This window comes from Aulonocara sp. 'chitande type north' Nkhata Bay, linkage group LG23, assembly GCF_057382095.1.
Source record: "Aulonocara sp. 'chitande type north' Nkhata Bay isolate Kocher_YH1m ecotype deep benthic linkage group LG23, A_spYH_male_GT1.1, whole genome shotgun sequence".
Lineage (NCBI taxonomy): Eukaryota > Metazoa > Chordata > Actinopteri > Cichliformes > Cichlidae > Aulonocara > Aulonocara sp. 'chitande type north' Nkhata Bay.
Window position 1 is genome coordinate 49,771,587 of NC_141365.1, and position 13,760 is coordinate 49,785,346.

Below are 13,760 nucleotides of genomic sequence, written 5' to 3' on the forward strand. Positions count from 1 at the left end.
ATAATAATGAGAGATATAAACGTGAAAATGTGAAAGAATAAATCAAGCGTAAAATAAACTCAGAACGGTAACTGCTAAGGACATTCAAAAGTGAATATGGTAAAACGTGAGGAAGGGGTGTGGAAAAAAACAATTTATATCCAGTGGTGGGAGTACACATTCGCTCAGGCTTAAGTCCGGAGACCCTGAGAACATCGCTTAACCCTCACAACCCGACCAGACACAGTTCAACCAGATATATCCTTCAAGAGGAAGTGGGTGAGGGAAACAATTAATAACAAGCCTAATACAAAACACCACAGAGAAACAACCATTCTAGAAGCATTTAAACAAGAGAAAGACGATAATGTTCGTCACCCTCACGATCAGAGTTTTCATCATCCGTTGGCGAGGAGGTAACCGTGTCTCGTTTCTTTCTAAATGGATCGGGCGTGGGCAAAACTGGAGAGGAAGTGGTGGGCAAGACCCTAGGGGCTACATTTGTCAGATTGGGACTGTCAGAAGGGGGCGAAGCTTTTGAACTTGAAGGTGTCAGAAGTGTCGGGGGCCCTTCGCAGATCAGGATTATGCCAATGGGAATGAGACCCAGGGCCAGGAAGCAAACAAAGACGCAACATCTTTGCCTGCCTGTCATTTCAGGGGGAAAGGGCCAAGACATGTTTACTTAGCTTGGATGTCGTCTAATAGAGGATGATGGGGCACAGAAAGGTGGTCCAGTTCCCCCCACCTCGCCAAGGGCGTGTTCTAGGAGTTAAAGAGCAACAACCTGCAATCTGTACCAAAAAATCTTCATAGTCCCACCGGAAAATCATAAGAGTAATAAACGATTCAGCTCAACAGACAAGTATCATGTTCAGGTTTCTCCAATCATTAAATCACTATTATTGCCACAATTTGCTTTATTCACCCTTTGGGCAATGTTATTCCGAGAGAGAGAGAGAGAGAGAGAGAGAGAGAGAGAGAGAGAGAGAGAGAGAGAGAGAGAGAGAGAGAGAGAGAGAGAGAGAGCGCCCCTAATGGCCAGTTAGTGGGCTCTAGGTCAAACTGTCCCCAAATTTGTTATTTGTTATTATTACTTGTTTTCATGTCACTTGTCTGTTTTCTACTGCACCCCTCTCACCAAAGCAAAGCAAACATTAGCAGCACATTGACCGTAGTCAGGCATCCTCATTCCATAGGTGCTATAAAACATTTCCTGTAAAAGAATCACAGTTTTCAAGACAGGGTGTGTCTCCCCCAACACTCTCACCAGAATACAGTGTAATAGCATCCCCAACTCCTAACCCATAAACACCGTTTCTTCACACATCCGCCCAGAAATCCTGTAATAGAAAAACATTAAAACTGTAACCCTGTAGGGAAGAAAATGTAAATGGTAACGCTGCGCAGTTACCTCTGTAAGCAACACAAGACACAAAAATGGCATTTACAGGTTCACTCATCCTCGAATATTTTGTCATCCTTCTACTCCTGTAAAAGAAACCCACATAAATTCATCCACCCTTTTATCCTATCTAGGTGGAGGTGGTTAACCTTGAGTCATGGTCAAGTCTTGTCATCTTTTACCAGTCAGTCCGTTTGTTTTTATTCCCAGTCTTTCATCCATTCATCCGTTCTTTGCTGATAGTGAAACCTGTCGTCGCATCTAGTTTCCACACTCAGCAAAATGACGTCATCTCAAAAAGAAACAAGAACTTGAGTTTGGATTACCTCGCTGAATCCTTTTTTAAACAGGGACTCTCGTTTCTAATTGTCCCCACAAGTGTTTCCTCCAGAACCCATTTCAATGCGGAGAAACTCACTTACAACAATTTTCTCGCCGACGTGTAATGCTTGTAATTTCCGATGTGCAGATCTGCTTAAAGAAAAGATTCACAAACAAAAATCAGTAAATATAAAACAAAATAAAATGAACAATAACAAAAACAAAATGCAGACGCCCGGGTCTTAGGACTTGTCACTGAATATTCTTCCCATCAATAAAAATACCAACCTAATCCTACACAGAGTCAAATCAACACCACCTCAACCTTTTCATATTCATAAACCTATATGTTTTGCGTTCGTGAAACAAAATTGAACCATTAAGTAAGTTGAGCTCTTGAAATGTTTTAATTCTCTTAATTCTGCCAGTTTATTTCAACACTTATTCAATGACTTTTATTCAACTGCTACTTGGTCACTCGACTTTTACCTGTTCAAATTGCCTAGGGTTCAACAAAGTCTAGATCCCCGTTATCATGAAACTTGAACGGTGTACGATGATTTACTTACAGTAATTTAGAATCATCACTCAACCTAGCTCTACTACTGGCACTGCGTGACTTTTCTCACACTGGAAACCAGAATTTAGTACAGAACTTTAATGCCTCAGGCAATCGCGTTCAAGGGCTGCCCCCCCTTCTCTTCTTCTTTGTCCGTGTGTTCCTCCTTTATTAAATCTCCATCACAATGACGTGGCGCTCTGAAATAAAACTCACACTGTTAATTCCTCGTTTTCACTCTGCACCACTGCTCAGAGTGTTTTCTTTTCTTTTTAGTGTAGAGTAAACAATTAAGTCGAGGCCTTAAGCCCCAGATATCTCGCACGGGCATCATTTTCATAACAAAACCGCTCCGGACTCTGCTCCCCAGACCACACAAATGCCCTCTGGGCTTATTATTATAGCAAATTCTGTATTTGACTTTGTTGTGTGCAGCATTGAGCCTTTGTCAGTAAAGCATTCTTCATTGCAGCAGCTGGAGCATTGTGTGTCACTTCTTAGTAAATTAAATCAACATTTTGATTTTAGTGCATGGGTATGTATCAGTTTTTACTCCCTCAACAAGTGCATAAGTGTTCATGTGTGTGTTTCCCTTCATTCTAAGTAGGCGCATGCAGAAGTGTGTGTTCGTGTGTTGGTATATGTTTGTGTTCATCACCTTCCTGTTCTGTAGTTTAGGTAAACCAGCGGCCTGACGCATGGCCTAGGGTCCTCCCCTCCTCTTTGGGTCTGTTTATGTTGTCCTTACTTTGCTCCACGGCCTTCTGCAGCTCTGCTGTTCGGCTCTTCTCAGAGGTCAGCATCCTTCTGCTCACCGTCCCTTTTCCTCCGGGCTTAATGCGCGTCTCGTCACAGCTCTGTCAGCTGACGCAGCCTGGGAATTTCCCCCGTGTAATGAAACGGGCTTTAGGTTTAGTGCTCTCCGTCTCTGCTGCATGAGATCACTCTTTTGCAGCACTGTTGACATCCTCAAGTTGTTGTTGTGAGTCCAGCTGCTGTGGCCTTCAGGGGTCAAAGGGTCAAAGATGGTCGCGGAGAGGGCAACGATGGTAGAGGGGAGGGTAGGAGTCCAGGTCAGCTTCGGCTCTCAGAAAAAACAAAAACAAAACAAAACAGGCGAACAGGAAAATGATGTTGTGTTGGCTGTGCTGTGTTGGCTGTGTTATCCCGAGAGGGGAGAAACAACGAGATCTCGTCTCCCCCCTTTTTTGTTTTTGTTTTTTTTTTTTTTTTTTTTCACCATATAATCAACTCATAACCCCTCAAGTTGACAGGACAACACAGGTACGTGTTAAAATTCTTAAGATCCTGTTTAGAAACCTAAAAAGGAATTTCCTATCATTCAGTAGTCATTTGTCTTAAACAATCAACAAAAACATGTCCCAAGTCGACCCTTTTAACCACTAAATTTGTCGTGTCCTCACTTAATCCTCAGACCAGTGTCTTTGTCTTTTGACGTTACGTTGTTGTCCTGCAACCCAAAGCGTTTAATTGTCAGTAATGTATAAACTATATCATTTAAAAACAGGTGTATGTTAAGTGTCGCTACTTTAACCTTGCATGTACGTGCACATGTATGTAAGCTGTTTCTTCATTGCATGTATGGGTGCGTCTGTATATGGGTTACTTTAACTTTTTCTCAAACGAGGCATGTCTCTAACACGCACATGTGTCTGTTCCTCACCCTTCTCATATCTTTCTCTGGTTGTGTGTGGTTTTATTTGTTTCAGTGATTTACCAGGAACATCTTTTCCTTTTCTCCATGTCTTCCGCCAGAGGTTAACACTGGTGAGATTCAGGGACACAGCACCCAGAGCAGTTCAGCGAGAAAAACCCGCCTCAAACTACATTCTCTCTTTTTTGTTTTACCGGGAGGGGTGAGGACAACTCTGGTGTCCAGCCGTGAATTTTAGCCAAAGCTTGGCCTGTCTTCTGCTGCCGTACTCAGGCTTCCAGGTTAAGAAAAAACACCTGTATGAAGACACTAAACATACATTTAGTATTTGTATAAACATAACTGCCTAAATCATTGAACTCTTGAGGAGGGTGTATTTCAGAATCAGAATCAAAATCAAAAACTTTATTGTCATTGTCATGAGACCGACGACATTAAGAATGGTCCCCGATCATTGCATCATCCCTAGTAATATCAAATATAAAAAACAATAAAATTCAATCAATAAAATAGATAGAATACTTAAAATACTAAGTATTCCCACCGTCATGCTTCAGACCGTGCATAGATTAACACAAGAGTGGCATGGTGGACATTTTTGTAGTATTCAGATGTGTTATTGCAGTTGGATAACAGCTGTGTTTGAGTCTATTAGTCCTTGCTCTGATTGCCCTGTACCGTCTGCCTTAGGGCAACAGTTCGAACAGGGAGTGGCCAGGATGTGAGGTGTCTTTTATGATGTTTTGGGCCTTTTTAAAACAGCGGGCGTTGTTTGACTCTTTACTAACTTTAAAACCCCACCATAACAATTTCTCACTGACAAACTTCTATGCATCCATTTAAACATGCGAAGCCAGCACAAAATCACACACATACCCCTACAGCAAAGCTTTAACATAACCACAATGCAACTCCTCCCTTAAACGGGAGAAATCACCCTGAATCAACCAACTCTATATAAAACGTCAAACAAAGATAAACCACAAACATTTCTACACTTCTGTGTCTTCCACGCAGCACAATAGGCAGAAAAACACCGATTACTCACAGTCTACAACAAAAGAAAAACCTGCTCTTTTCACAACTCTCACAGCTAAAGTCAAAACTCTTACCCAGTGCCTCTGAAATAATAAAAAAATCACCAAATACTCGATTACTCTTTTCACTCGCTCCCTCTCACTCCCTTCTTCCTCATACAGCATACACGCTCGCTCCCGCGGACCCGCTCGGCCCCGCGGGCTCACTCGGCCCCCACCTTTTTCCTCTCACAGAGACAGAGAGAGAGACCCTTTTCCTTTTTTTTTTTTATTTCTCCAGCACACATACACACACAGAATCCCAACTGAGAGAAAGAGGGAGAGAAGAGAAAAGAGTTGTAGAGAGGAAGTTTTTTAGCAGGAGTTTCAGATCTAACAGATTTATACAACTTATTTACACACACCGGTAATTTATGTTCTATTTATTGATTTTAAAGGAGAATTTGGGCCAGCTGGGTTTCTGCCTCTGTTAGGCACTAATCAGCTGGGGCGCTGCTTTAAAGGTGAGTCAGCACTGAAATATCCCTTCAGGTGTTACCAAGCTTCTACCAAACCGGAGTCTGGCGGGTAACCTTGCCTAGAGCTTCCTGATAGGGGTGCTAGTTGGTTGTCACCTTGTTCACACGTCTCATTCACACTTCATACATTACCTGCAGTCACTCATTACCCTCCTTATGTATGTAATAAATGTGTAAAAAAATTCTATGTGTGGTGTATTATTTTAACCAAAAGAGGAACCTAGTTCCTTTAATTGTGTAATCTGTGAACAACGGAGAACCAAACTGTCCTGCCCAGTGTTCCACAGCAAGCATTCAGCGTGTATTTATGTGTGTCCAATATCAAACAGAACATCAAAACATTTAAAACACTAAAATCATCGGGGTTTTAAGAAGAGATCCGTTTTCTCCTATTGATCAAAGGGACCCGTCCTTTGGACTCCAACCAGTACTTCTCTTTTTTAAGTTTTAGAGGATCTTTTCTAATAAAGTCCTCTGGGCCTTCCTAACCCTTCTGTAGTTTAGAGAATATTACTAAAAAATATTCTCAAGGCCTTTAACCTTTTAATTTGTTTAGAAAGGCGTTACTAATAAACCCTTTCAAGGTCCCAGACCTGCACTGAGGTATTTATCCGACACCGGAGAGCAACCCGTCGGCTGCAACCGTGGTCAGACCTCAGTTCACTCTTATCTTTATTCACTTATTCACTTATTTCTTATTCACTTATCTCTTATTCACTTGTCTGATTCTCAGCAAGCCTTAAGTAAGCCAGACAATTTTGGTTATGAATTACTAGGAGTTTGGACACTAAGTATTTTTATAATGTTCAATATAGCAGAAATAAAAGGTCTGCTTACCTTGTTTTTGTGTGCGCACAGCTTTTGTCCAAACTCCGTTCACTCAGACCAGGCCGAAGTCCTCCCCTCCGTTCCAGTTGACCTGGAGCGGATCCTGTTCGTGACGCCAATTGAAGGATATAAAAAAACAACAACAACAGCAATAGAATAATATTAAACACAAAGTGAACCCGTCTTCCTTCATTAAATAGGTTCTTTTAGATGTTAAGGAGGAATTGACTTAACCAGGCTGGCGGAGAATGAAGACAACCGGACACCTGCTGCAGATGGGGAATCAGTGAACTTTTATTGAGACAGAGACAAGCTCTCAACACAGCTCACATCAAGAGATTCCAAATATTTGCTGTGAGGATGGGTATATATTCTCTAAAACTTACAGGAGGGGGTTGTGAGGAAAGTGCTGCATTAGCAGAAAAACAACTCCATAAAAGGAAATCGGCCTTGGGTGTTCTAGTCTCTTCGCTTGCAGATATCTTGCACCTGCAGGCTGAGGCGATCGCTTCTTATCGCTCTCAAGGCCAAAGTCGTGAGCACATTTTTATTACACAGTTGCACAGTAACTTTAAAGCTGAACAATATTTAAAGCTGAATAATGTTTAAAGCTGAACAATATTTAAAGCTGAATAATGTTTAAAGCTGAACAATATTTAAAGCTGAATAAAGTTTAAAGCTGAACAATATTTAAAGCTGAATAATGTTTGATCAGATTATATTTTCTTCAGTTCCCATCATGAAATCTGTCTTAAAGAGAACTAAACCTCAGTGCTGGTTCTGGTGTGGTCAGCGAGTCCATCCAGACCCTTCAAGACTGTTTTTCTTGGACTGATTAGGACTTATTTCAAAATGCTTGTGTGACTTGGATAAATTTACAGACTGTGCACATGTGCACTGGCTCCAGACGTGGGGTTGTCCTGCATAGTCAGTGGTGTCAGTAAATCATTAAGTAAAATAATATGTAACTAGATTCCTTTGAAAGAGCAACCATGGATGACAAAGCTGGGCGGAGTCTGCTCTAAGACACCAAATGAGCAAATGTTTGCTGACCTGTATCAGTGATCACCTTTTTGTTGGCCTGGTCCCCCAGTCCTCCCACTCCCCCTGGTCCTCGGTGGATGCTGTCACTTCCTCTGACACTGGCTCATCATTTATGTTGTGTCAAGAATCAAACGTGAAGATCTAATTTACTCTAAACTCTCTGACTGTTACTAATATAGTCATAAAATATGCAACAACCACTGGAGATGGAGATGAAGCTTCAACTTGCAGAAAATAGTTTATTAAAATCAGTTTGAATAAACCCAAGGCTCAGAGCAAAAGAGACAAAAGCGCCCCCAAGTGGTCAGACTGTAGACGAACAGAATAAACCCTATCAAAGACAAACACGCTGGAAGCATCTTTTCTAACACTCCAGTATTTATTAGCATTTAGTATAAATTTATTGTGACTTTGAAGACGTTCAGTGTTTCCTTTGGTATAACGGAGGTCTGACTACAGTCCAGTAAACACACTGATGAGGATTATAGATTAAACTGCAGTAATACTTTCACAGTGTGCAGTGATGCACAGGTCCGAGTGGTTTTACACTGAAATTCTCAACAACAGGAAACTATAAGAATTTGTTACTCTAATAATAAACATAGAAGAAGAAAAACATTTTTCATTTAGAGTTGATGAATATAAATGAATTTGAACTTTACAAACCAATCAAAGACAAACTGATCCATGTGAGTTTATAACAATATTCAAAGGCTGCTGCTGGACACAGACAGGTAACATCATTTTGACTTGCTGTCACCTGGATCTGGAGTCATAAACACTGAAGCGCTGAACATTAATACAAGTCTGTTTCTGCCAACTAGTGATAAACCTGCAGACTAATGGCTCAGAAAGCTAAAATGAGCCAATCATTTCTGTGTTTAGTTCCCCTGAAATCAGATGTGATATCAGCAGCTGTGAGTTCATTCATCATTATTGTCCAGTGATGAGATTTCTGCTCCGTTTGGTGACAGTCAGCAGATTTTTCCTGAGTGTGGACGTGAACAGTCGTACCTGACAGCAGCAGGTAGCAAACAGAGATCGTCTTTCCAGCTGGAACTCTTCACTGAGCTGAACTCATTCAAAATGTTCTGGATTCAAGACAGGAAACAGTCCAAATATGTGTCTTCACTCTGACTCTGGATCAGATCTCACTGACAGACTGTGGACATTATGGAAGCCTAAATGTGACGCCATCTTCCTCCTTCATCTGCAGATTAAAGCCAAACAAAGATTCTCATTAAAAGTCTGCAGGTCTGAGAGAGACTCAATCGTTGTGTCATGTCAAACACAGTAAGAGGAGCTGAAGCACAGATGTGAAGAGCAGATGTTCATCAGATTATGACCTCACTCTGTTTTGTCTTCATATACATTCAGTCTGTGTTTATAATGCAGACTTTTTGCTTTTATAATAACACATTTTATATTTTCTGTAATCTCAGACTGACTCAGTGTCGACTCTCAGAGACTCACTGTGAAGTTGTGGCCTCGGCTCTGAAGTCCATCCCCTCCCATCTGACAGAGCTGGAGATGAGTGAGAACAAGCTGCAGGATTCAGCAGTGAAGCTTCTGTGTGCTGGACTGGAGAGTCCAAACTGTCGACTGGAGACTCTGAGGTGAGTTCACTGACTGCAGCTGTTGTTGTTTTTCTATATTTCTGATCTTTGATATTTGAAACGTTCTTTAGTTCCTAAATGTTCAGGATGTGTCTGAAGAGAAATGTGTCTTTGAGTGCTTTCAGAAATGTTGTGTCTTTCCAAACGACTGAACAACAGTTTTTCCTCTTGGCTCCAAATAGAAGTGACAGACTTGAGCAGGGTTCATTTAAAGGCTGACAGAAGTGGAGTGGTGATGGGGAGATGTTTGTCAGGACAGCTTTTCAGCCTCCACAGGTTCATGTTGTGCTCCATCAGTCAGTGAAGATGAAGTCAGTACTGGTGAGGCTGTAGAGTGTGTGAGGGATGTGAATGAGGCTGTTGGAGATCTGATGATAGCAGATAAAAACAGGCTGCAGAGACTTTGAGCTTGTGTGGAAACAGACAGAGAAAAGAAAGACATGAATGTCAAAGCTAATAAAGGTGAAGTTAGGAGCTGTGATGATGTTCATGTATCAGAAGCTGATCGGGCTGCTACAGAGACGACCCACACAGCTGCTGTGGTGAGGTTTGTGTTAAAGCAGAGGAACACAGGCCCAAACATGACAGCAAAGCAGGTTTCAGGCTCTGTGAGAGGATTTCAAACAGAAGCTGGAGAAGAGAAAGGACTACAGAAAGAAGGCAGCTGAGACCAGTCCAAGTGTTTCCATGGAGCCCAGTCTAACATTCATTTATACACTAACGTACAGAAGTGAACGGGAAAATGAATCCATAGTTTCAAATGTAGAAATAGTTCTCAGTTCATTTACAGAGTTTAATACAGTTCATGAGGAAATGTTCAAAACAGCAGCTGAGAAAAAATCTTCTTCACAAAGTTGGATCCAATTCCAATAGTTTGTGATGCACTTTAACGCAGCGTGAGCAGTTCACTGCCTAACCCCACAGAGACTGTCAGTCTGGACTTTTCTTTATTTCTATTGGCTGTCAGTGAGATTTCAGAGCAATCAGAGACTGTGGGTCTGTGTATGAAGTATAATTCATGTGCAGTTGTTGAAGTTGTAGAATGAGAAATAGCAGTTTGGGGTATTTCCTGCTTTCATTGTCCTGCTTGTGCTGATGAAAATGTTTATTGACGTGTGAATTCATTCTTCAACGCTCGATTCTGCCTGAACAACGAGAAACTTTGCTTATTTTTGTGTAACACAATTCAAAGTAGGGCTGGGTATCGTCACTGATTTCTAGAATCGATTCGATTCAATTCGATTGGAATGTGGGAAATGTTGCCTCAGACAGTCAGAAATATTATAATTCAGATCAGTATATTTACATATTTTTGTATCTATAAAAGGGAAGCTGGCACTTTCGCGACTTTATCAAAGGTGTGAGCATCACAGCAGAGGCCTTTGTGTCAAAGTAGCTGAAGATAAAACACAGAAAAACATGAAGCTGATTTTCCTGGGATTTTATAAAAATATTCTGCAGTAGATCAAAAACACATAAACATTACCTGATGCTGCTGAAGTGAAGCAGAGCAAAGTTACACCGTTTTTATTACAAACACAGCGTTTTGCAGTTTTGCATAATTTTAAAAAGTTTAAATTTGTTCAGTATTGAACGGCAGAAATGAGGCTTTCTTTTCGAAAGTAAGTAAAAGGAAAAAAAACAGCGGCCGACAGCGCTGTAAACAACGGTAGACTTGTGCGTAACAAGCAAGCGAATAATGCAGAAAACAGATTTTTAGACGGGAAACTGTTTTTGAAGTACAGAGAGAGAGAGAGAGAGAGCTGTGCATGAAGTGTGATTTTTATCCTGGTGGAAACAAACAGCAAAAGTCAGAGTGAGTTCATGACGATGTTTATGTGAAGCGTAGTTTGGATCTTCTTTTGCTGCTGGTTCAGTCAATATTGTTTGGAGAGAGATAAAACTAACAGCTTTAGAATCAGCGTAAAAAGGACGTAATAGAATAGAATAGCCTTTATTGTCATTGTACAGAGTACAACGAAATTGGAGTGCCACTCCCTTGGTGCAAGATTCAATAATAAATATAAATGTAAAATATAAAAAGTACAATAAAACAATCGCAAGTATTCAAACAATAGTAAGTAAGATATATGCAGGATAGCAGCATTACTATAATGACAGTATGAATAGCAGCATAATATAATGGCAGTGACGGTATGGTATAGCTAAGCAGGTTCAAACAGGTTAAACACAAAGCGCGGAGCCGCCGAAACATCAGAATCAGCGAGCTGTCGGCTTTCAGCCCCGACCGTGTCCGTGCCATCGGGTGAGAAAAGCGACATCTCACTGATTCTGATTCGCGGGTCGCGCTGTGTGTTTAAGTCTTTGTGCAGAATCCGTGTTCCTGCTCTCATTTACTGTCTTAGCTGTTGTTGAAATTTTGTGAGATTTCACGAGAAATTCTGGAATTTCAAGCAAAATAAATTTATATTAAAAAATAGATTCAGGATTTTAATTAATCGATTTTACGTTATCCAAGCCAGAATCGATTTTAATCGATAAATCGATTATAAAAACCCACCCCTAAAAGCGTCCTATTAGACCCATTAAACACTAACATAGATGAATACTCAGATTTAAACCTTTATTGTTTCACAAAGGGTTAAAAAGGGAACGTCCACAGTTTAGACTGCAGCAGATTTTATTAAAGCAGTTTGACAGGAGAAAAGCAAAAACACAAAGAATAAGTGTTTCACATATTAATACATATAACATAATAATAAAAGAAAAGCAAAATAATGATACAAAAGAATGAAAAAGTTGTCCAGAGCAGCAGGATGTCTGAGGTCTGCAGAAACACAAAAACACAGCAGCTAAAAATAGTTGTTGAAAGAAAACGAGGTGGGAGCTGCTGATTCCTGAGCTTTGATACTGGATTAGCTTCAGTAGTTATTCCCATCACTGCTGTAGGAGCTACATTTAGTCACAGCTGATTGTCTCCTTTGACCAATCAGAAGACTACTGTTGTAAAAACAAGCAGACAAAGAACCAATGAGAGTGAAGAACAGGATAAAGAGCTCGTGTGATGGAGGCAAAGCAATAATCAGCAGACTGTAGCAGTTTCTATCTGGATGAAAGTAGAAGGAGCTCAGCGGAGCTCAGTCCCATATCTTTGGTTAGAAACAACATCAGTGATTTCCTGCTGCTCTCATTAGTTTTCAGTTTTCAGTTTTATTTGTCATATGGAAGTTAGCACAGGGTCAACATTGCAATGAAATGTGTTTGATGAGCAGCAGCCACTCAGCAGCATGATACAGTAGGAGAAAATATAATAAAATAAAATAAAATAATAAAGACAGATTGAAGTCTTTCAGGCTTTAGTGCCGACTTCCCTGACAGAGGCTGGACTCCATGGTCTGCACAGGAGGCTTCTACACTGTGTGGAGGTGACTCCTGGACTTGAAGACAGGCTGCAGGTACATGTGTGATGAAGAGGAGCTACAGCAGTGTGATGGAGCTGCAGGTGTGAAGGAAGTCCTGCTGTCCTGTCCCACCCTCATCTTTGCTTCCTCTGTCTTCTCTGGACTTGTCCTCCTGTTTCAGAAACAGCACTGCTTCATGCCGAGGGTGGACGGGAGCGTTGGCTCTGATTCTTTTACCGTCCACCACAAGGAGACACTGATGCTGACCTCCTGATTCATCTGCATGTGTTCTGCTTCACACTGCTCACCTCCACCAAAGACTTCACAAACATCTTCTTTCTTTGAGTCCAGTTTGTCCCACAAACACTTCCAAATCTCCTCCTCTGAGATTCTGCAGCTTCTTGCAGTGTGACTCAGCTGACTTCTGACAGACCACAGACTGGCACAGCATCCACATGTGTCTCCTTTCAAACAGGCTCTTGATGTTTCCTCCCACATCATTCTGGCCTCTCAGTCTCCTTTGTTCTCCAGCTCTGTAGCTCCAGCTGGTGAAGCTTCAGTTTTCCATGTTGGTAACAGTAAACTACAGCCTCTGCTGTCAGCTGGGTAACTAAACAGAGCTGCAGCACGTCTCTGCGGTGGTGCTACATCCAGCCTGCAGACGGCCGTCTACATGTTGTAGTGGTTTACAGTCACCAGGGGGCGCTGTCCCAGCCATGCAGGCAGTGGGCTGCTCTGCTTGTGCTGTTGTTGGTGAAGCTGAAGTGAAAGCGAGAGTTAAAACCCTGAACAGTGTCCACTGAGCTTCTCATGCTCTTCTCATGCTCAAAGAAGTTTAACAGGAAGGACGACTCGTCCATCAGGCGTCCAGCTGTCCGTGACCGTGTCCACAGCAGAGTGTGACCGAGGCTTCATGCTAACACGCACACATGAAGCTAATACCACCACGAGCAGCTGCTCAGTGGATTTGGAGGACAAATGTCTGCAGCTTCTCACAGGCAGTATGCAGAATGTGGATCTCCACAAAGACTGTGGAGAGCTCGTCCCACACTCTAAATCCAAACTTGTCTGCACAAAACTTCTCACACGTTCCCGTCACAAGTGTCTTCTAAGTGAAGCTACCAGGTTCAGGTCCAGCTTGTTTATCTGGAGCTGCAGGAGATGATCCATCCTCACAAAGCAACACAGACAGCAGATATGCAAACACACAACACAACCAAAGGATTCTCTATGCATGTCTGTGGCTGATGCTGCTGGAACGAAGCTGTTTGAAACCTTGTTGTTCTGCACTTTGGGACCAGAAGAGGAAACTGAAGCTCTGTGCAGAGGGTCCAATGGAAGCAGCCAAGCGCTGTAAGTGTCTGCTGTACAGGGATGCTGGTTCAGCTGTGGCTCAGTTTCACAGTGTGACTCAAT

General features: G+C 41.8%; 1 protein-coding gene across 1 annotated transcript in view; it reads left to right on the top strand.

Moving 5' to 3' along the window:
- The window catches only part of LOC147302918 (protein NLRC3-like), an 86,081-nt gene that overhangs the window by 5,489 nt on the left and 66,832 nt on the right, over window positions 1-13,760 (top strand). Inside the window, exon 3 of the mRNA XM_086284430.1 lies at window positions 8,809-8,982. Within this exon, the coding sequence (XP_086140556.1) occupies window positions 8,809-8,982 (174 nt within the window). The remainder of the gene's footprint in view (window positions 1-8,808; window positions 8,983-13,760) is intronic.